The following is a 23,882-nucleotide window of genomic DNA, read 5'->3' as shown; positions in this document are numbered from 1 at the left end:
GATTGCCAGACTGCAGGTCAAGCCCCCAGTGCAGCAGTGCTGACTGAGGCAGCTGCGCTGCCAGTCCTGCCTTGTCTTTGAACTGCCGTCAGATGAAACAGCGAGTAAACAGCTCATCAGATGCTCCACTCTTCACAGAATGCAACTTCTAAGAATACTCCAGGTGACAGAAATCCCGCTTCCGCACTGCAGCCTCCCTCCAGGCCAGTTCTGGAACACCTCAAGAAAGCACGAACCTGAGCGTACTACTGCGCAGGACTGGCTTCCCTATGAAATCCTCAACACTCCCCAACCCCACAGCTGTCAACTTTGTCCTGCGGTGGCTGTCAAAGCACCCCACCACATCTGAATCTAATCTCTTTAGGAAAACAAAGCAAAAGGCCCTGCACCAACATATTTGAACCATGTTTGTAGAATGAGCTGCTAGGTTCCATCCCCCGCATGTTAGCGACATCTTGTTCCCTGAACACTGTTAGGAGTAAAGTGCCCAGATGTCAGCCGTGAATTCACATTTCCAACTGCAGCACCTTTTGCCAGGTCACGTCAGACTGTCAAGGCTTCAGTTTTCTGTCTACAAAACAGGAGTAATATCACTCATTTCAAGGGTCAGCTCTGGCAACTCAAGGAGCAAACTCGTGCAGAGAGCTAAGCCAAAAGAGCCCCACACACATGAGCCACAATGGTGCTCGTGACCAGGAAGACTGTTGAGAGAAGGAAGTGACCGTCTGCACCATCATTAACCTGCGTGCAAAAACGCTGAGACCTATCACCTGCATGCTGGACTGGAGACACTCCAGGTCATAACAGTTGTTCCATGTTGCTCTGTGCTGCGCTCTGCTATGAACCTATTTTATGCTTCATGCGCTATTAAAACAGCAGCTTTTTGAAAAGGATTTGCATTGGAAACTCAAACAATTTCTAGAGCTTTCACAGTGGTAACTTGCTGAGTAACACAGCTTTTACTGTTGTATGAGTTTCAATTTATTTCAGCAACAGTTACTGAATCAAACACTGTTTCAAATAGAGCCTAAAGTTACTGCAGTTCAGAGCTGTCTAAATACATGGCCATTTAAATTTTAATTAAAAGTAAATAAAATTAAAATTCAGCTCCTCAGTTGCATTTGTCACATTTCAAGTGCTCAAAAGTCACATATGGCCAGTAGCTACTGTATTAGTGCAAAAATAGAATTATTCCATCTCCACAGGAAGTTCTACTGGACAGTGCTGTTCTAGTTGCCTACTTAATGTTCCCTGGCCCTTAATTTTGTTTTCCTTCACTATACACAGAACACTATGTGAGAAGCTGCAAAGAGTTCAGAAAACACTTCATCCACTCCTTCTACTACGTGCACGAAATAAAAAAACCTCAACCAACTTTAAATGAGTTACACGGAGCAGCACATACAGCCCTGAGCAAATACATCAAGAGTACCCTTGCCTCTGGGGAGATGAGATTCTTATTTAAAGCTGTAGAACAGTGCTGATGTACCTTCAGAACAGTTTAAAAAAAAAAAAACAAAAAAAAAAAACGAACAAATGCAAAACTAGAACAGACATTATTCATCATTAAGGCATTGTTAAAATGTTTTAAAAATAGAAAGGTATCTTTCAATTCACAACACCCCTCTAGCCCCCCACTCCCAAGACTCAGAATATTCAGTCTTTAGCAGTTTTCACTTTGGTCTGAAAGTGAAAGTTGTATTTTCAAAAACCAAGAAAAAGGCTTTTCCTGTCCAGCTGGCAACAAGAAGGACTTAATTTTTGGTTTCAATTTCCTTAGAGAGGAGAAAAGGGCAGCGGTGGCCTTTTTAATCTCTCGCATGACAACTCACACAGTGCTTCCAAGTCTTTCATGTGCTCTCTGAGGTGGGTGCCACAGGCTCTGCTTCACAGGGGGGGAAACTGAGGCTCAAGTTAGAAACCATGGCGAAACCAGCTAACGCCAGACCTGTGAGTGTGTGACACGGGCTGATGGAGCTAGGCTCTCAAGAGCCAAGCACGTGGCTCCCGAAGCTGAGAAATGGACTCCACCGAGCAGGTCTGAAGCAGAAACATCAAAATACATTTGACTTTTCATTTCCCTTAAACTACTACATCCTAGCCATTCCTTCAGATCGACAGGATTCCAGAAATGTTACAATGATCTGAAATCTCTTTCAAACGGAAAGACAGAAATCACCTAACACCCACATCCTAGCACTTGGGAAACTAACTCCAATCTGAAGCCACAGGAGAGCCTAACTGGTTATGCACAGCAGCTGATTTAGGAAAGAAAAGGATCACAAGCCCACAACAAAAAGGCATGTTGTTGATAATCAAAGACATTCTCTGCCAACAGGGACCCTCAGAGCTGCTCCCATCTCGCCCACCCTGTCAGCCAAGAGATGGATAAACTTCTGCAGAGATCCACCCCGCCCAGGCCCAGATGTGGCCCACCCCCTGGCTCACTGCCAGCAAATGCAGTGCACACCACCAGAGTCCAGGACACCAGGGACAGGCTCATAGGGCACTCTCTAGTGGCCCAATGGTGGACAACTCATCTCCATACTTGTCCAGGCTTTCTAACTTTTCATAGTTAGGTATTAATTTTTATAAGAAACAAAGAGCAGTTAAAACTAAATGGTGATGTTTTTCAAATACAGTATAGAATTTTCTTGAATGTTTTCTGCTTTTGCATTCTACATTGTAAAACAGAACACTAGTTTAGCCACTCTCCAGGAAGGAAAGCAGATAAACTGCAACAGACTTTATTTTTTAAAATTCTAAGACAAACAACAAAAGTTTCCCTTAGCATTTGGTTTATGAACACTCCGAAGACTTGCCATCCCCCACCTGCTCTCCTGAGTTGGCAGATCCTCCTCCTGCTCTTCTTTCTTGGGAGATACTTACTTAGTGGCTACCGTGTGCTTGGCACTAAGAATGCGGGCTACAATACAGCCCCTCCTTCCCTGAGGAGACTCAGGAGGGCAGTGGGGTCAACTTAGTAATAGCAGCAACTCCACAAGAGCCAAACACTCAGAGGGGGCTCAGGAAGGGACAGAGGGAAGAACCGTGTGGGAGTTTTCTTGTGCCTCCTAAAGGAAGCACGGTGCTCTGAAGCCAAGGTTCTGGGGAAGCCAACATTGCTACGAACCTGGGCTTGCAGGACAAGTGTTCCCCACATCTTCTGCAAAGCAAAGATAGACTGCTATCAACTTAAGAGAACTGGGTTCCAGAGGTGACTCTTGGGTAAGTCATCAACCCCCACCTGCATAGGAAAGACCCCTTTCCTAAGCTAGCCAATGCAGGACACCTCGTGAACAGGACTTCTCAATCACTGTATTTTCATATATTCACACGGCTTTCCTGCAAACTTTTATTTATTTATTTATTTATTTTGGGACAGAGTCTCGCTCTGTCGCCAGGCTAGAGTGCTGTGGTGCGATCTCGGCTCACTGCAACCTCCAACTCCCCGGTTCAAAGGATTCTCCTGCCTCTGCCTCCCGAGTAGTCCTGCAAACTTTTCTTAAATGACATATTTTAAAGAATGTCCATCTGAGTACAGCACAGAAAGGTTCTCCTGGTTATGGTGGCTGCCTGAGTTCAGCAGTAACGACCAAGCCAGAGGACGGAACTGGCAATCTGCAAGAGTCATTGCGATGGGCTGGAGTCCAGTCAGGGGAAAAGTGTTGGACAAGAAGAACCACAACCTGCTCATCAACCGATTCCATGCCAGGGGAAGTCTACCCACAAAAGAACCTCCTCCCCTCAAGGTCCTACACCCTACTCCTTGGAACCTGCGGCTCTGATGAGGTTATCACACCATGATCATGTTGTACTACTACGTGACCTTCAGGTAGGCAGGTTACCTGCAGGAGCCTGACTCAATCACACAAGCCCATAGAAACAGGGGGCTTCCTCCAGCTGGCGGAAAACGTCAGAGAAATTCAAAGTACCTTGCTTTGCAGATGGAATGCAGGTGGCCTCAAGGAGCTGACAGCGCCCTACCCAATTCCCCTGCTGGCAGCTAGCAAGCAATCAAGGACTTCCATCCTGCAAGGAACTGAATTCTGACAATAACAGGAATGTGCTGGTAAGAGGACCCCGAGTGCCAGCTGAGAACACAGCTGGCCAACACCTTGACTTCAGCCTTGCAAAAGCCTAAGCAGAGAACCCAGCCCCGCCATCCCTGATCTGACACACAAAATCCGCAAGACCATAAGTGAGTGTTCTTCTAAGCCTCTGAGTTTATGCTAATTTGCTACACAGCAACAGAGAACTACCACAACATAGAAATCTCAAAAATAGGATGCTGACGAGTGTGCATCCCCAGTGTTGGGAGAAAAGGCATCCCGGCCACCTCACTCAGGCACATGTTCGCAACAGGTCAGGTAACTTGGACACCTGTCAGCGCTGACTGAGACCACCTGACTGCCCTCCCTGAGGTGCTTCTCAAGGCAGGTTCAGAGTGGCAGCTTTCGAAGAGGGCGAGGCTTGCCATCCAATTCACTGCAGAGAAGAGGAAGCACTGACAAGCCAGCCACACCTCCTAGAAAGGGCCTCTTCATGGCAGCACTGCGGCTTCTTCAATCTTCTGCAAGTCTGGGTGGTCTGACTCTGCCACCCCTCTGTACCTTTAGTCCAAATTCTGGTTGCATCCTCAAAAATCAAGTTTCTGAATTTGAATATCAAGGTTTGCTGTTTTTTTTTTCTTAACCTTTACTCCACAACTACAAAATCAGATCCTAAACCATATGACCTAACTGAGGCATAAAAAGTTCTTATTTTCCAAGGATAACTATTAACTCTTCTTCCACAGGACGCTTACATGAATCCATTTTAAATGAGGACAAAATCTCATATTAAATAGTGACCAAAGAACGTTTGAGACTTTACCTTGAGATACAAATCTTAGAACTTTTTACTTTAAAATATTTACTTAAAATTACTTTGAAAAATTATGTCACAAACATGCATTAAATATTTCTGAGAAAAAGCAAATGACACTGTTGTTCCATCACACGCTCACAGCAGCAAGACAGACAGAACCCACTTTGCTCCATTCTGACTTCCACAGCACGAGCATTAAGCCTTTTTTTTTTTTTTTTTTCCCTGTGAAAAGATTGGAGGCCTCTCATTCCCAGCCAGTTTAATACTCCGACCCTCCTTTTCCAGAGTCTGTCATGCCCTCCTGGGCAGCCCCTTCTCCAAGCGTCAGCTGTCCTGACCTGGCCAGTCCTCATCTATCAGTGACCAGACATATGGTGCAAGCAGGTCTCCAGCAAAACTTTCCTCAACTCCAGCACAGCCAGTGTCTTGCACTCGATTTTCAATTTCACCTTGTGGAGCTTGGCCATGGAACAAAAGACAGGAACAAGTGATGCTATTACTAAATGGAAGGAGTGTTGGAAGAGTTAATTGATGAAATTAACTCCTCTTCCTCCTCCAACAGTGCAGGAGCAAGTATCTGCTTAGTGTGATCATACATACACGCTTCTCTTCACAAGCTTATACCTCTGGGACTCAGAGAGTGAAACTCAGAAAGCAAGGTCCACACGTGCCACCGCCACCCTTTAAGGCAGGTCTCACAACAACCTCTCTCATGCATCCTGGACACTCACAGGAAAGTACGGGAGGGAAAGGCCCCTAGAGCGATGCCTCCCGTGCTCTGCAGCAGGCCCTGCTGAGCATCACAAGGATGTTCCGGACAGGTCACACCTGCTCTACTTTATGTCAGTGAGGTCAGGCTAGAAGGAGAGGGGGGAACCTGGTTGCGTCTCCAAGCTGTGACTCCTTCGCAAGAAAGAATTGAGAAAAACATGCACCAAGTTGGAAACGACTCTCACCAGACGCCTTGCGGGGCATGGCTGACCATGTCCTATGCCGACAGTTGTCGGTCTCTCTCAGACTTCAAACTAAGAACAGAATTTCCTTTGAGTTAATAGAAGATATTAAAAGATGAGATTAAATACCAAGAAACCTGCAAAGAGGAAGCTGCATACACCTGCTGCACACTGCAGGCACACCTGAGATGGCACAGCCTTCGAAAGGCCAAACTCTGAATAGAAGCTGTTCAGGGCCCAGGACACCTGCATGTGTCCTCGTTCAACTACATTCTTCCTGGGTCTCTGTAACACACCAGTAAGGATGTGGCCAAATATCTGAGGGCCATGCTCCCACTCTCACTTATGCAAGACTCTTAACCTGAAGAGGTTTCCAAAGCTGCTAGAACGACCATGACAAAGTAACAACAGCCCAAAGCCCTGCTGGGCCAGGGGATGAGAGCACTTGCAAGTGACAGCAGCCAGAGGCTGGGATGCAAAGGGCCCAGGGCCTGTCCAAACACCTGCCCAACATCTCTAGGTCAGAAGCCCAGGTAGATAGCACAGCTCACACTAAGCACACCACTCCCAAAACAAAGGCTTGAGATTTCAACCAAACAATGATTCAAGAACCAGAGCCAAAAGAAGCATTTCACCTCCTCTCCTCTGAAGGTTCTTGCACCAATCCCTGTCCTCTTTCACCTGCTTTTTCTTCATCCTACTTGAAGCAGAAGGCAGACTGGCAGTCTCACAAGGCCAAGCCACCAGGCAAAGTGTCCAAGGGCAGAAAACTCCTCCCCAGAAAAGGACAAATAGTGAGGGTTGCCACATGGGCTACCAGGCAAAGACCCAACTGGGTTCAGCCAATGCTCCACAGCAGGCTCATCCTCCCATGAGGAATACACGCTGCATTTTCAGAAGTGCATGTCCTGGGACTGTATCACAACCCCAAGCAGCTTCTCAGCAACAAGGCCCTTTACTATTGGCCAGCCCAGGTGAGCCTTTAAAACTCAGTTATTTCCTTAGGTAAGCCACAACCGAAAGACTTTTTGGTGGCCTTTCTCAACACTCTGGGTAAGCTGATGGCCAGAAGCAAGTTCTAGACAGAACTATTTCTTGATACAAAAAGGTTAGTTTATATAGGACCAACGGGCCATGTGGAAATGATCACCGGGGGGACCTTACCTCCTCTAGCCACAGGCCCAACTCTACCACAGCTTAGGTTTGCTTCTGAAAGAGTAGCTGGAATAGCAGCCCAAGCAGAGGTCACCGTGCCCTTCTGGGCACAGAGCAGGTGGTCCTCACAGGCCCCTTTGGGCAGAGACGGCAGGAAGCGGATGCACCCAAGGCCATACTGGAGGCATGGTACACACCACCCAGAGACAGGCAAGGAGAGGTCTCCAGCAAAGGGGAAAAGGAAAGTTCCAAGAGCATGACTGCAGTATCAAACCAGACCTCCTGGTGGGCTTCAGAGCCCTCTCATGCCCTACACCATACTGCCTTACAGCTAGGTTCTAACAGGTTGGCAAGGGGTGGGGCCAGGAGCCAGGACCCAGCGGCATCTGAGCAGCAGAGCCCTGGAGGTGTTGCTGAGTTTTAGGCTTTAGTCTTTAATGTGGGGGACTGGAGATGGGGGAGGTGACATCACAGGGTGAAGGGGAATCTGACCAGACCTGCTGGCAGAGAAGATTGCCCCATTAGCTGTGATGGGAAAGGACTCAAGCAGGACCAGAGTGCATCAAAGGCACCTCCGGCTGCTTGAGCAATCTCCACAGAAGTAACAAGAGCCTGCATGAGGGAGGATGAGGTGTGGAGAGATTAAAAGGGCCGAACGAACAGCATGTGATGAGAGACTGGACGCGGGTGACGAAGAGCGTGAGAGGGGACCTGCACAACTGAGCAGGGTACTCTTGTGCTCTAGGCAGGGGGCACTTGCAGGCAGGTTTCAGGGTGGGTCAAGATCATGAAGACTGTGTCTCCCATGCCGTCCCTGCCCCAGATCCCCAGATCCTAGCACAGCACCTGATCCTAGTGGGCTCATTCACTAACAAAAGCAACACTACCTACTGAGCCTGACTAGAGTTACCTGGAGGAAACAGCTCGGGGAGCCCAAGTGAAGTGCATGGGACCTGATGCGCTACCACTTTCTAAGAGCAGAGGTACAACCCAAGACTGGCAGAGACCACGTGTCTTCCTGTTTTTTCTAGTGCTAAGAGAAACGGAGTCCATTCCAGTTACATAACAGGCTGGAAACCTAAAGGTCCTCCCCAAACGAGCCCTTAGCTATATATTGCTATTCATCAAGAAGAAACTGCTCCCAACCACCTGCTCTCAGAAAGTTCTACAGGTAAGAACTGGAGGGAGAGGAGAGGAGTCTGCGCTCCCGCCAGCGTCTGCACTGCATGTTTACACTTCGGGAAATTTAGAAGGTATCGCTTGTAGCCCAAACCAGGTGAAATAAGTTACAGAACATGCAGCTATTACAGTGTATCACACGCTTTAAAGAAGTATCAACTCGTGTTTCCCAACATCAAATGAGAAACAGAGTTACAAGCAAAAGTTTACTATAAGAACTCCCAACACCTAGCAATTGTGGTTATTTGTAGGACTCTACTGCACGCAACAACCCTCATACCCTGGCAAATCCTTAATTGTTTTTTAAATTGGGGGGAAAAATTGTGCAAGGAAAAATTATCATTTAAGTCCTAAAATACTGACATACAACCTACACATAAATTGCTTCCAGACGCTCAGAAAAGCCCCAAATGGCAAAGGGGCTGCGTCAACAGCATCACACCTGAACAGCCTCACCTGGGACAATTCCAACCCCGACACACACACCACCTTTCGTTTCATTCCTTGCCGTCTGTAAGTGCACTAAATTTAAGTAGAGCCTCTAATTCCCTCTACGCGGATGTAGAAATATTTAAAATAAAAATGGCACCTTCCAAAGAATAGACATATATGACAAATCAGGTTTTTTCTTTGAATTAAGCCAATGTTTATAAACCATAGGCGATGCTTATGGTAATTGCAGCACAAAATTAAAGGACACAACACCCCCCCAAAAATGAATCACCTCTAAGTTGACAGTTAAATTTTTTTAAAAAATGAAATTAAAAAGGTTAACATTTACCTTCGACGTGATTCGAGTTCCTGGCAATGCTAAATTATTCTGCAACTTAACTTACGTGAAACTCCACACTTTTCTACGCCCCACTTTGACAAGGGGTTCCTCACTTGCCCGGAGGCGGGGTGGAGGGGTAGAGAGTCGATTTCCCCTTCCAATCTCAAGAGTAAAAAAGACAAATACCTGCAGGTCCTACCCAGCAGCCCCTTTCTTGGACTGTTACTTGTAGGATCTGGGCAAGTCACTCCACGATAAATGAGTCTGATGTTTAAAAAAAAAAACTTTCAGTGCAGAGTCGGGCCTTGGCCTTCGCCTTCAACATCCATCCTCCAAAAGCCCGGGCGCCTGGGACGGGTGTCTGCACCGCGGGCGCCGGCCAGGACCATGGTCCCCGCCCCCGCCCCCCCCCCGCGGCCTCCCGGCGCACTCACCCCTGGATGCCCGGGCTGTACGCGCGGCTCTTCCACGGGGTGCCGGGCCGCGGCGCCTGGGCCCCGGGGCCGCCCCCTCCGCTGAGAGCGGCCGCGCGGCTGCCGGACAGCAGGTAGTTGAGGCCGTAGGTGCTGGCCTTGTTCTCGCGTTTCCGGCGACCCGGGTGGAACTGGTGCTGCGACGGGGAGCCGGCGGGCGCGGGGCCGCGCGGCCCGGCGTGCCCGTTGGCTGTGCCAGGGGCGCTGGGCGCGCCGTCGGCGAAGTTGAAGAAGGCGCCGCCGCGGCCGCCGCCCGGCCGGCCCAGCGAGGCGCTGCTGGAGGACGACGACGAGCAGCCGGGGCTCTCGGTGCCCGACTCCGCGTTGGACGAGGAGGACGACGACGAGGACGACAGCGACGGCGACTTGTGCAAGCGCCGCGCGCCCTCGGCCGCGGGCCCCAGCGCCGTCAGCAGCGCGGGGGGCAGCGCGGCGGGCGCGGCGGGGCCGGGCGGCGGGGGCGACGCGGCGGGCAGCGCGGGGCCCAGGCCGCCACCGCCCCGCCCGGCCGCCCCCGCCGCGGCCGCCGTGTCCAGCGCCGGCGAGTTGAGGCAGAAATAGGACGCGAAGCCCGAGCCGCCGCGGCCCACGCCCTGCGAGGTCTCCCAGATCTGCATCCACAGGGCATTGGCCGGCCCCTTCTGCTCGGGCTGGATCCAGGCCACGCGCGGATCCATCCACGCGCCGCCCCCGCGGGGCCCGCGCGCCCGCCCGCCCCGACGCGGCCCCGCCCCCGCCGCGCCCCGAGGCCCGGCCGCGCGCGCACGGACGGACGGACGGGCCTGGGCCGGTGGAGGCGGCGGCGGGCTGGCCGAGCCCCGGCCTCCTGCTCGAGCCGCGCTCCCGTCGGGCTCCGGCGTGGGGCGGCGGCGGCGGTGATGGGCCCGGGCAGGCCGCGGCAGGCGGCTCCGGCGCTTGGCGCGTCCCAGCGGGCGGCTGCGGTCTCCGGGCTCCCGCTTCACGCGGCGCGCGGCGGGCGCGGGGGCCGCGGCGGCGGCGGCGTTCCACTCGGGCCGCGGGGAGAGGCCATCGGAGAGGGGCCGGCGGCGGGGCCGAGGGGGCGGGCCCAGGCGCCGAGCGGCTGAAGGACCCGCGGGAGGCGCCGCCGCCCGTGCGGCTAGCCCTCAGTCACGCTCGCGCCGCTGGCTCGGCGCTCCTGCGGCGGCGGCGGCGGCGGTGAAAAGACACTCTCGGCGGCGACAGCGCGGGGGAAGGAGGGGGCCGCCGCCGCGTCCGCTCCAATGAGGGGCGGGGGAGGGGGCGGGGACGGGGGCGGCAGGAGGAAGCGCGGCCTCGGTCGCCGGGCCGTGTCGCCGGTGCGCACGCGCGACCGATTTCAAATCCTCACTAGACACCGCCGCCGTGGTTACCGCGCCTGCGCGTTGGGGCCCCGTCGGCCGCGGGCGGGGTGAGGACGGCGTCAGAAGCTACGCGACTGGGAGGGGCTGGAGGGAGAGGCGGTGGCGTTGAGCCCTTACTGACTAGGCCGGCGTTGGGTGGAATAGGCAGCCGCTGGAAGGCCCGCACGCCGCCCTCGGCCCGCCGCGGCGCGCAGACCACCGCGTGCAGACATGCGCGCTAGGGCCGGTGTCACCGGGCTGCCGCCTGAGCCGCGCTGCGCGTGCGCAGGGCAGCGTGGCCGTCACCGCCGCCGGTGGAAGTTTCCGAGCAGCCGGGCGGGGGCAGCGGACGCCACCGCAGGCGCTTCCCCCGCCGGCCGGCCCTCCCTCCTGACGTAAGGGCGGGCCCCGGTCGCAGATCCTACCCCAGGTCTCTCATCCGAGGGTCCGTGCAGCAGGTCACGCTGCGCTCTCTGGGGTCCGCGCGTCGGCCCACGTGCTCCCTGCACCTCGCGGGGTGAGCGGCCAGCGTGCGGTGCCGGGTGGCTGGCTCCGCCGCTCCGGAGCCGGGAAGGACGCGCGGCGGAGTCCTGCTCCCTAGCGGGTCTGCTTACAGGCGTTTGGTTTGCTTTTTAAAATGATTTTCTATGCGAAAAGTGAAGTGAAAACTTCCAAGTTAATTCCCTGGGCAAAATGGGCAGTGCTAGCCGAGGAACGGCTGGTGGGCGGCGCGTCCGGCCCCCGGCTTCGGTTTTTCCAGCTGCACCGAGCGGGCAGGAGTCAGTGGGAAACCGCCCGCCATCCACAGCCTGCCGTTTGCCATCCCGGTGTCCCGAGCGCGATGGAAGCCGGGTTGACAGTGGCACTGTTTGGAATACAGCGCCAACCACACATCCTGTGAGGTCCAAAGCAAACGCCAGTGTCGTTGATCATCGCGGTGCCCCGCGAGCCTGGGCGACGTGAGGCCCCGCGGCTGCCGCCCTGTCTTCAGGCGGAGTCCCCGCAAATGCACTCCCGCGCCAGGGCCCTGAAGCTGCCTTAGCCCAGTGGCGCCCGGGCTCCAAGCCTTTTAAGTAGAACGGGACCTGGCCTTCGTACAGGCGTGTTGTAAATGCTACCCCCTCGTCTCCAGCACAGATGAGTAGACATTACTAAGCACTTGACCCTCCAAACATCGCCCCAACAGGAAAGGTCCGTGTGTTGCATACAAAGGCTTTGGGGCAAGTGGTGGTGTTTAGTAATAAAAATGAATGTTTCAGACGTTTTCAAACACCTTCATATTGTACACGTGGAAATCATGACCAAGGATTAGAACGTGCATTCAGTAAACTACAGAAAATCACACACAAGTCAAACAGCCGTTATTCTGGAGCTCTTTGCTTCCAATGGCTCAGTTCAAAATCCTTGGTCATGCCTGGCTCCTCTCTCTGTCCACAATGAACACATCCTCTTGGCTCCACTGCCCGAAACATCCAGAACCCAACCGCTACCCCTCCTCCTCCCTCCACCCCTCTTTACTCTCCTTCCCGCCACCCGTGCATTTTAAAGCAGTGCCTTCTAGCTGGTTTCCCACATTCTGCACAGCTGCTGGTGTGATCCTTTTTAAAAAAGAAAAAAGATGTTACTATTAAAAATCATCTCATGCCACTCTTAGAATACTATGCAGCTGTAAAAAGGAATGAGTTCATGTCCTTTGTGGGGAGACATGAATGGTGGTGGAAGCCACTATCCTCAGCAAACTAACACAGGAACAGAAAACCAAACACCGCATGTTCTCAGTAATAAGTGGGAGCTGAACAATGAGAACACATCGACACAGGGAGGGGAACAACACACACCAGGACCTGTTGGGGGTTAGGGGAAGGGAGAGCAGGATAAATAGCTAATGCATGCAAGGCTTAATGCCTAGGTGATGGGTTCACAAGTGTAGCAAACCACCATGGCACACATTTACCTATGTAACAAACCTGCACGTCTTGCACGTGTATCCCAGAATTTAAAGTTGACATTTTAAAAAATTCAGTCCATGCCACTCTTCTGCTCAAATCCCTCCAGTGGCTTTCTCATTCAGCAAAATGGAACAACCTTGCTATGACCTGCAAGTCCCTTATCCCCTGGTCCTTCCCCTCTTCCCCTGCCCTCACCTCCCAGCGCTTTCCCTAACCCAAACAATACCAGCCAAAAGCACAGCTGGCACACTCCTGCCTCAGGGCCTTTGCACTTGCTGTTCCATCTGCCTGACATGCGTTCCCTCCTCCCCATCTTAGTGAGGACGTCCAAGTGGCTCTTTAGTCTAAACTGCAAACATAACCCTCAGCATCCCGTTTCCCTTCCCCATTTGCTTTTTCTCCCTTAGTTTCCTGGAGCTGAGTAACAAAATGTCACAAACTGGGTGGCTTAAAACAACAAATGTATGCTCTCACAGTCCTAGAGGCTGAACGTCCAAAATCAAGTTGTCAGCAAGGCCGTGTATCCTCTGAAGGCTGTAAGGGAGTCTGCCCCATGCTCTCCTCTCAGCTTCTGGTGTTGCTGGCAAACCGTGGCATTCCTTGGCTTGTTGGTGCATCACCCCAATCTCTGACACGTCATCGCATGACGTTTCCCTGTGTCCTTGATTTGTGGATGCAGCGCTCCACTCTCTGTCATCCTCATCGCATGGCATTTTCCCTGTGTCCATGTCTCTTCTCAGAAAGACACCAGTGGCATTGGATTAGGGCACCCTAGTGTCTTCCTCCTAACCTGATTACATCTGCAAAGAGTTTCCAAATAAGGTCATATTCGCAGGCACCCAGGGTTGGGACTTGAACATATCTTTTTGGGGGACACTATACCACGTCATATGTATTTTATCTCATTTATCATTTGTGTCCCCCACCCCATTAGAATGCACGCTCCGTGAAGAGAGGATAGGAATGGCCTGTCCCTGCTGTGCACCAGCTCAAGGATTGTCTGACACATGAGTCCTTGGTGAACATTGGCAGAATGACTGGCAGCTGATTGATTGGCCCAGCAGGAATGGACACGGGCAGTTGCCCTTGTCCAGCTTCCAGGATCTGTTACACAGGTTGTCATTGTTTAGGTATTTTAACTTTTTCTTGATTGCCTCATACTCTGTCTTTGCAGTTTGCCTCTAGCTAATCCTCGTTAATTTGATCCACCAGCCACCAAACAACATTTTGTAATTAAAACCAAGGTTTTGTTATTTATATATGATCATAAATATTTTTATGTAAATTAAAAGCAGTATATATATGTATATATACACATATATATGTGTGTGTAGAGAGAGAAAGAGAGAGAGAGTCTCACTCTGTCACCCAGGCTAGAGTGCAGTAACGCAATCCTGGCTCACTGCAACTTCCGCCTCCAGAGTTTAAGTGATTCTCATGCCTCAGCCTCCTGAGTAGCTGGGGTTACAGGTGTGTGCCACCTCATCCGGCTAATGTTTGTATTTTTAGTAGAGATGGGGTTTCACTGTGTTGGCCAGGCTAGCCTTGAACCCCTGACCTCCAGTGATCCACCCACCTCAGCCCCCCAAAGTGCTGGGATTACAGGCATGAGCCAGCGTGCCCGGCTGCAGTGTATTTCTTAATGCAATCAAGAAACAATACTGAATGTAAAATGCAGTTTTTGAGACGCTGGGCAAGGGAGATCTTTCTCTTTATCAATTTCTACAGATAAGTGCAGCCCTTTCCCGTTTTGGGCTGAAACCCTCTCCTCTCTCTCTTCGGATATTGGAGGAGGAATAATATTAGAGATTACACCATGATTTTAGTGATTTGTTCCCATGAAAAAAATGGTTTACAAAGTGTATTCCATGGACTACCCATGCCAGAATTAGCAATGCTGGTCAAAATGCAGATACCTAGAGCTCACCCAATTTACTGAAACTCTCTAGGAGCAAGCCCAGGAATCTCTATTTTAAGTAAATTTTCTGAGTAATTCTAAAACACAGTGAACTCTGAAAACCTCTACCTAAAACAAGGTTCCCAAATTGAATTGCTCACAGGTGCCAAATAACTGAACGTGTGTAGGTATTAGCTACTGCTGGGTAAGAAGCCACCCCAAGCTTAGTGGCTTAAAATAAGTGTTTGGTATTGCTCACAAGTCTACAAATCAACTAGGTGGTTTTGCTGCTCTGGGTCAAACACAGCTGATCTTGCTCCACTCAGCTGGCCAATCAGCTGAAGGCTGGCTGGGCTAGAGTAGCCTGGCTGGCAGCTGGGGCACTGGAGTTGACAGAGTTGACAAGGACCATCAGTCTCTTGTTATCCAACAGGCTGACTCAGGCTTGTTCTCAGGTGGCTGAACAGAGTTTCAGGAGTGCAAGCAGACAGGCACGAGGCTCAGAACCGGCATGCCATCACTTCCTTACCATTCTGTGAGACAAAGCAAGTGGCAAGGCCTTGACAAGTCAAGGAGTGGGAAAGAAGCCTCCACCTCTTGATGGAAGGAGCTGCATCATATTGCAAGCGGTGTGGGGCACTGGAAGGGGGAGAATGGGGGATGAATTATGCTGACCTCTACTTCTGTTATCACATGGCATCCTCCCCTGTGTATCTCTCTATGCCTTCTCTTCTTGTAAGGACATCAGTCATTGGATTTGGGGCCCACTCTAAATCCAGGATGATTTCATCTGAAGATTCTTAACTGATTATACCTCCAAAGACCCTATTTCCAAATAAGGTCTTGTTCTGACATTCTGGGTGGACGCTAGGAGGTTGCATAGTCTCCTCCCAAAATTCACCCAGAATTTTGGGAAGACCACCTTGCAACCTACTACAGAGGCTTAAATAAAACAAGAAAGTTATTTTGCTCCCGTAATAAGAAATCCAGCAAGAAAGGGCCGTTGGCATGGTGGCCCAGTGTCCCAGGATGTCCGAGCTGACCTGTCTGACATTCCCCTGGCCTTTACCTAAAGGCTGCTCTGGGTCCATCCCTCATGTCCACAGGAAGGAGGTGGGGGAAGAAGGACAGTGTCTGCTGTCTGTGACCCTTTGTATCAGAAAAGCAAACTTTTTCCAAGAAACCTCACGTTAGATTTGTCCTCAAATCTTGTTGATTAGAGCTAGTTATAAGGCCACCCCAACTGCAAGAGAGTCTGAGAAATTAAGACACATGATGAGACACAGAATGATCATGAATGACCTAAACCAATTGTGAGCCATTGTTTGTGCTGGACTTATGACCATGTTGAAAAAAACTGGGTCTGTTACTAAAGAAGCAGGAAGTGGGTCTCATGTCCTGCCAGTGTCTGCCACCTGCAATCTCTTCTGAATTCAGTCCATACGAGTCTGTTTCTGAGAGCCTGCAAAGACTCTATTTCCAAACAAGGTCTTGTTCTGAGATTCTGGGTGAACGTGAATTTTGGGAGGACACTTTTTCGCCTGCTACAGAGGCTTGAATGTTCTGATGAAATCTAGTTTTTGACCTTGAATAGAGTAGCCCCACCAAGAGAATACAACCCACAAGAAATGACTCTTCTTTCCAACCACTCTAGAGCAGGATTGTCAACCAGAACTGACTGTGTCTCCCAGGGCACATGTGGCCACGTCTGGAGACGCTTTGTATTGTCACGACTAGGGGTAGTTGCTGGGCCCCAGCGTCAAGCACATACAGGTGACAAATTCCGTCTCTGAGTGAGGGCCCAAAGAAGCTCTCGGCTCAATAAACGGAGATGTGTGTGATGTACACACATGTGCAGGGTACTAGTGGGAGACAGGGCAAGGGAACCCAGAGGTGTTGCTGGACTGATCCTAGAAGATGCAGAGTATTAGCCTGACAGAGGAAGGACATTCCAGGATGAGAAATGTCTGGAGACACAGCCCTGAGGACAGAAATTCCCCAGGGCTCTCAGTGGCCAGGGGCCAAGCATGGCAGCAGAAATCCAATGTGAGGCTGTTGGCCAAAGCCAGGCACAGGAAGGGTGTGCCATGGTCAGCACTTTTGGGGTTACCATTAAAAGATGTACCCCGAAGAGGGGTAGGGTCTAACATGCATTTTAAGAAAAGTTCACTTTGTCTTAACAGATGGAATTATGAGAGGACAAGATTGAAGATGGAGGTAAAGGTTGGGGGGATGGCCTTTTGAGAGAAATAGAAAATCAGTAATGGGCACAGTATTAGGTATGCAAAGGATTATTTAGGAGAAAATAAATTAGGGTCAGTTATTGTAGTTGCTGTAAGAAGCGATCTCAAATCAGAGTGGCATCACATGTTGAGAGTTTATTTCTTATTCACTTCCCAGTCCACTGTGGGCCTGCATGGGGCCTGGGGTATGGGGAAGGAGAACTCTGCTCCACACAGTCATTCAGGAATCCTGGCTCTTTCAGGCAGAAGTTCTGCCATTCCCTTGGGCCCTGGAGTTTTCAGCTAGTTCTCTGCAGAGGACCAGCAAAGGGGTGAGGGGAAGAAATAGGATGGAGCATCCTGCAGGAGGTTTAGGGTCCAGGTCTGGGGGGTGGCCAGCACATCACTCACATGCATATTTTGGTGGCCAGAACTCAGACATGTGGCCCCATCTAACTTGAGGGAGGCTGGAATATATAGTCCAGCTGAGAGCCCAGAACAAAAAGGAACTGGGTCTGGCAAACACAGCACACTGACTTTGCCACAACATGTTTAGGAGGTAAAATCTTTGGGGGCTCAGTAATTGATTCAACGTGGAAGAAGGAGAGAGGAAAGTTCAGAGAGCTTCCAGGTTTCCACCAGGGAGGTCGGAACAGGTTGCCTTAGACGGTGACCGCAGGAGCCACTGCCTGAGCAAGGAAGATGGTGCATTCATTTTAAAATCGCTGTGTAGCTTAACATTCACTGCCTGTTTTAACATGTGTCCTGCATTCCATTTATTGGAGAAATGTTTCTTTTTCTTTATTTTTTTAAATGAATATAATTTACAATGTAAAAGGTCAAATAAAATGAAAATGAAACAGAAAAATCCTCACTTTTCAATATTCCTTTCTCATCTAATGAAGACCCCTTCCCTTCTCTATTTCTCCTGGCTACCTGCCTTAGGCCTAAAGCAACAACCAGAAGCCTTCCTGGGTGTTTACATTACAGCACACCAGACTGCAGGCACCGCCGCCCCTGACACTGCCTGCAGCTAAAGTCACCAAGTTTGCCGTGCCCCATAACTGAGGTCATTGGCAGCCCAGCACCAAGCCTCACTGGCATCGAGGGCAGCAGGTTAGTAAGCATGGCTCCACACGGGTAAGCAGTTCTAGGAAATGGGAAGAAACCCAGACCATCCATCTCAGGGTAAGTTTGCTGGATTTTCTCTCTGTTTTAAGAGTCTTTCAACAGGTCATACAGCCCATTCTCAAATTCAGATTTCTGTTTTTGTTAAGAACAGGGACTGTGGAACGAATTTGCCTGACTTTGCCGTCATTCTGCCATTTCCTAGCTATGTGGCCTCAGGCAAACTGATTAAACTTACTGGCCTCAGAATGGGGAAAATTGTTGTAACTCATGCTTGGGATTACGTGAAGATGAAAAGCAGGCATGTCCATGAAGTGCTTACAAGGGGGACCAGCGCGATGTACCTATTCTGTGCATCCTACCCGTCCACTGTTCCTTCTCCGTGGCTCTTGAAGAAGCTGGAGTTTTCTTTCAGTCTTCTGCTTCTCCTGTTGCTTCCTCTAACTGAAGGAAGAATCAGTCCATGGCTTCTGCTCCATGCTTTCTGCTCTTGGTTCGGGCTCCAACTTCCCCATTAATGGAAGAGAATGGCTCTCCTGCTCCCAGCTATAATGAACTAATTAATTTTTCTATTTCTCTAATCATTCTCTATTCCCTGCCAAACCCTCTGGGTGTCTGTTTTGTTCTATTGTTCAAGCCTGGACTTTGAGGGTAGGCTGGGGGCATTGCTAGTCCCCACAATTGCTAATCCAGGCACTTGAGTCATTATCTTCTCTACATCACACTTAACAACCAGAGGGAAGTGCAGCCTCGTGGGCCTCGGAAAGGAAACCACCCACAGACTTGTGCGCCTTCTTCGCAGGCCAGGCTTTCCTTCCCCCATGGTAAGAAGGTGAAGACTTGGAGATTGGTGAGTCAGGCAATCAAGGTCAAATTGACATACTCTAGAAGATTACATGCCGTGTGGAACAGTGCTGGGCAGGGGACCCACTGGGACAGGGGCTCAGGGGGCTATGGCAGTCCCGCAGGAGATTCTGGAGGTGGGGGTTGAATGGGGAGCAGCGTGGATTTGGATGCAGCATGGATTTTGAAGTAGAGCCAGCCATGGGGAGCTAGTGGGGAGGGAGGCAAAGAGTGAACAAAGCATCCATTCGGGTCGGTGGCCTCAGCCATGGATGAAAGTCTTATTTCCTGAGATGGGGGACACTGGGTGGAGCAGGAAGCCTCCCTCTTTAGGAAATGCTAGGTTGGAGATGTCCCTCGTACATCCCCAGGAGACAGTTGGACACAGAGGCTTGCATTTAGAAGACAAGCCAGTCTGGAAAGGGCCGTCACGGAGCAAGCCCTGCCTGGCTGGCATGTAGCAGAGCTGCATGGGGTGAGCTCACCCGGGCGGGGACGGGTGTGGAAAGCGCAGAGAAGCAGGGTAAGAGCAGCCTGAGGGTGTCGGGGGAGGTGGATGGAGACGTGGGCTTGTCATTTGTCTTTGAGAATTCGCTGCATGGCATTTTAAACCTCTTTAAATTTCTGAGTAGGTTTGAGGTGTGTGTTGTAAGTTTTCAAGGCCCTATTCAATAAAATATCTGGGTAATTACTACACTCAGGAAACTGGCGCAAGTCCACTGAGGCCTAAAAATAGCAAGTTTACAGACCTGTGGATTCTTTTCTCATGACAGTGAGGCCTCACAGGCCCTGCCAGGCAGCCCGGGAGGTGCAGGCCCCCCTTAGAGACACAGACAGAGGCTGGACACAGAGCCTGGCTGGCCGAGACCTTTCCAGTGAATTCTGTGCCACCAGAAGGACAGGCATAGGCGATGGCTGGTGCCCTCACGAGGTCACCAGTGGGCTGTTTGTTGAGAAAAATGCTGCTTGTAATTTTACTTTCCTTCTGAATTTTAGCCATTACACGGATGATAGCTAAAATCACAAAGGGCACAGAAGCACAAAGGCCAGGGGCAAGGGTGGGGAGAAGCGTGGGACAGCCACATTCTAAACATGGTGGTGGCATCCTTGAAAACGAGTGAATGACCGCGGCAATCCATTTCCGAGGTTTTAATCACATACATAATCATTGGTTGTGAAAAAGTGTTTCAACACCAGCGAAGACATGACCACAAAACCAATGTTTAGGGAAAAACACAGAAGACACTATTCACAGCTGTTGTCTATTCGTTTACTTCTTTGAATTGGAAGAGTGGTTTTAGCTGTGAAATGCCTCCATGCAGCTGGGAGAACGTGGTCTCTTCCATGGGAGTATTTGAGGACCTCAACCCTGGGTCCGGACTCTGGTTTACAATTGTAGTTCAAGATGTTGGTATTGGAAGGAGGGGCCAGGAGAACAAATCCTCCTACACAAAGAGGCTTGCAGGAGGTGTGTTACTGCCCGGGGGCTGTCCACAGTGTACTTACTTCTCCTTGAAGACACCTTGAGAAAGGACAGCACATACTGGTAGTGATCTTGGCAACCTGTCTTAGGCCAGGCACAGAGGCTGAGATGGGGGGTCACTTTTTTCTTTTTTTGTTTTTTTCGTTTGTTTGTTTGTTTTGAGACAGAGTCGCACTCTGTCACCCAGGCTGGAGTGCAGTGGCGCAATCTCGGCTCACTGCAACCCTGCCTCCCGGGTTCAAGTGATTTTCCTGCCTCAGCCTCCTGAGTAGCTGGGATTACAGGTGCATACCACCACTCCTGACTAATTTTTTTTGTATTTTTAGTAGAGACGGGGTTTCACCATGCTGGCCAGGCTGGTCTCAAAACTCCTGACCTCAGGTAATCTGCCCACCTCAGCCTCCCAAAGTGCTGGGATTACAGGCGTGAGCCACTGCGCCCGGCCTCTTTTTATTTTCTTTCTTTCTTTTTTTTTTTTTTAATAGAGATGGAGTCTTCCTATGTTTCCCAGGAGTTGGAGACCAGCCTGGACAACATAGGAAGACCCCGTCTCTATTAAAAAAAGAAAAAAAAAATTGTCAGGTGTGATGGTGCACACCTATGATCCCAGGCTCAGGAGGCTGCAGTGGGAGAATCATTTGGGCCCAGGAGGTCAAGGCTGCGGTGAGTTATGATGGCACCGCTGCACTCCAGCCTGGGCAACAGAATAAGGCCCTGTCTGGAAAAAGAGGGGGGAGGGGAAGGGGAGGAGGAGGGGGGGAAGGGGAAGGGAAGTGAGAGGGGACGGGGAGAGGGAGGGAGGAGGAGGGGAAGGAAAGGAAAGGAAAAAGGAAAGGAAAGGGGCAGCCTGCCTAGCATTGCAGAAGATCCCATGCGCCTCTCTGGAAGCTGGGAAGTAATCATCATGTGTCAAAGAGCATGCTGGCCCAGGGTGTGCTTTGTTTGGCCCACTCTATGTTTTTTTATATATATTTATATATATATATATATATATTTATATGTTTAAATGTTAATCTCTTTATTAGTTAGCTCTTGCTCATTTATGCTGCAGTAACAGACATCCCCAGGACCTCAGCGGCTCATAGGAACGACATGGCACACATTGGTGGTGGCTCTCCTCCCAGGCAGTACCCCACATCTTGTCTTCCGTGTTTGGGCACCCAGGCTGGAGTAGCAACCCATCTCAGTCAATGGCAAAGGAAGGTGAGACATGGCGAAACTACACATTTGCCCTCAAGATTCTGCTGGGTATAGCAATGTCATGCCAAATTCCATACCATTGGCCAACGCAATGCCAGGGAGCCCTGCAAGCCACGTGGTGAGGGTGGGATGTGTGAGCCTCTGACTAAGAGGACAGACAGAACACTTGAGAATAAATGGGAGGCTCTATTTTTCTTCTTTTTTTGATGTCTTGATGCAGCAGGAATGGGAGGTTCTAATACCATCTCACTCATCCTTTGGACCAAGGACACCTCTCCCATGCACTATGCCCCATGCCTCTCTCTCACTATGGCCCAGTCCACGCATGGAGGTCCCAGTTGGTGCTCAGGTTCGTAGCCCCTACACGAATACATGGAGTGCTGTTTACCGCCTCAGTCTGGCTAGCTTTAAACACAGCCACTAATAAGGTGATTGCTTTTTATCATAAAAATGCTTAAAGAGCATTGGATATTCTGACTTCAAGATGTCCAGAAACAAGAGGAAAAAAACATTTCAACACTGTCAAAAATTTTGCCCTGTCTTTGTGGCCAGCTCCCTCTTGGTTCTTCAACGCACATCTCCTTGTGCGTTGAATATTCAGTTATTCAATGACTCTACCTGTGGTTCTTCCCGTGTGGTGGGCGCAGGGTGCATGGCCAGCGATGGATGGCAGGAACCCAGCCCCGTGGCACTTCCTGTCACGGGCTCAGAATCAGGACTGACGGTCAGACTCCCTCACGGCCCCAGCGTTATTCCTGTACCTGAAAGCAGGCACAAAGGCAAGATTTTCAGGGCAAGTGTTCAATATTCTGTGTAAAAAAACGTCAGTGTTACTGACAGAATGAGCAGCGGGTAGAATGTGAGTCACCTCGGAGGGAGGCTGCCTTTGTGTTCTTCTCAATTGTTCTGTAATAAAAGAGTTTCTAGAGACTGGAAACAGCGGAAAAGATGCACCATTGACACAAATTGTCATGTGCATTGCACAAACAGTTTCTCATTCAGGGGCATTTTCCACAGCCTCTACCTTACCGTCAGTGGCCCAGCCCCCGCCTGGACACCTCCATTGGGTCCATTTGTCATGATTCCACTCTCTACTCCTTCTCTAGGTTCTAGTGTTGTCACCACCTTGCTGGCACTCTTACCCCGGCCACCCTGAACCCCTTCAGACCCTCGGCTGCAGCCTGCTTCCACGCTGCAGAGCCTGAGCACTGCCCTCTCTGTCTGGGAAAGCTGTCCGTGAGCCACTGAAGCCCCCCGCCCCCAACTTTCTGTCAACCCTGGAATCTGGCTCAGCTGTCCTCGGGGAGGCCCTCTCTTGTGTCTCTGGTCCTTTGACACATGGTCAGTTCATTGCAGGTTTACTCACTTATGTCCCTGTGTTAGCTGCCTGTACCTGGGGACAGCGACAATGCCAACTCTGTCCACTCTTGTATGGAAAAGCTCAGCAAAGGGCCTGGCAGACAGCTGTGTCCAATGCATAGTTGTTGACTGAATAAAAACAAAGCCGCTGACTCTCCCTAATCCTAGACCCTCATCTTCATACCAGCCTGATTTTTAGCCACTCACCCACTTGCTGAAGCCTGGAACCTACCAGAGCTGGTTTGCCCATAGCCCCTGTGCAAGCCTCGGGCTACCTTGTCTCTGACCTGTGCCTCAGGGTGCAGTGTTTCCTGGACACTCCCCTAACATCACCTTTGCCTCTCCCGGCGCAGTGCCAGCCTTCCAGACCCAGGTCCAACCAAGACCTCTGTAAAGCTTTCCTGGCCGCATCAACCTTAAAGTAATGAACGTAGGAGAGAGAAATTTGTAACAATTGTGGAAATTACTGTGGTGATTGTGAAAATGAATAATAGGGCTTTTCTTATTGCCTTGAATTACGTTAGCTCTTCCACTTTTTAATTTTCACCCTTTTGCTCAGCATCCCCGGTGGACTAGAGGCTTTGTCCCAACAGGAGCCTTGCCACCCCCCCGGAATCTGAGCCCTTCACTGGACCCAGCTCCGTGGCCTGCAGACAGGAAGCCCCCAGTGAACACATGCTGGCGTGGTGTGAATTCACCCCCCTGCCTCTCCTCTCCTTTGTGCTTCCCAGGAGGGGCAATGCAACAGGCATTGCAACAGTCATCCCCAGCATCACAGGGCAGAAACTCTCCACAAAAGTCTCAAACTAAACTGAGAGAGACATTGTTCACTTCCAAGTGCTTCAAACAGCAAAAGAGTAAGGCTGAGGACAAGAAAAGTATTGACGACTGGTAAATATTTAAGGAGTAACCGAGTCAATGCCAAGCATGCTGAGCTCTGAGCCAAACCACATTCAGGAAGAGATCAACGTAGAGCACAGAAGACTTAGGTTTGCACATTTGCTTGAAAATGTACGCAGTTACTAAGTAAAAATTAAAAGATGATTGGCTAGGTGTGGTG

At 50.7% G+C, this 23,882-nt stretch overlaps 1 protein-coding gene and 1 long non-coding RNA gene across 6 annotated transcripts in view; one reads left to right on the top strand and one right to left on the bottom strand.

Moving 5' to 3' along the window:
- Positions 1–10,166, bottom strand: part of TENT4A (terminal nucleotidyltransferase 4A) — a 43,353-nt gene extending 33,187 nt beyond the window's left edge. For 2 of the 5 annotated variants that reach the window (XM_003310622.7, XM_024356548.3), the window contains exon 1: positions 9,363–10,166. In XM_003310622.7, the coding sequence (XP_003310670.5) occupies positions 9,363–10,078 (716 nt within the window). In that variant the 5' untranslated portion in view covers positions 10,079–10,166. The remainder of the gene's footprint in view (positions 1–9,362) is intronic. The other 3 variants (XM_063811078.1, XM_063811076.1, XM_063811075.1) reach the window with 3 other exon arrangements.
- A 1,102-nt stretch (positions 10,167–11,268) lies between these two features.
- Positions 11,269–23,872, top strand: LOC107974609 (uncharacterized). The gene is made up of 6 exons (XR_010157137.1): positions 11,269–11,932; positions 13,625–13,805; positions 17,755–17,925; positions 21,315–21,466; positions 21,684–21,812; positions 22,570–23,872. It is a non-coding gene; the product is annotated as an uncharacterized LOC107974609 (long non-coding RNA).
- The last annotated feature ends 10 nt before the right edge of the window (positions 23,873–23,882 follow it).

The sequence above is a fragment of the Pan troglodytes genome, chromosome 4 (assembly GCF_028858775.2).
Source record: "Pan troglodytes isolate AG18354 chromosome 4, NHGRI_mPanTro3-v2.0_pri, whole genome shotgun sequence".
Classification (NCBI taxonomy): Eukaryota; Metazoa; Chordata; class Mammalia; order Primates; family Hominidae; genus Pan; species Pan troglodytes.
Note: the sequence above shows the minus strand (reverse complement) of the source record. Positions and strands in the feature narration are given on the sequence as shown.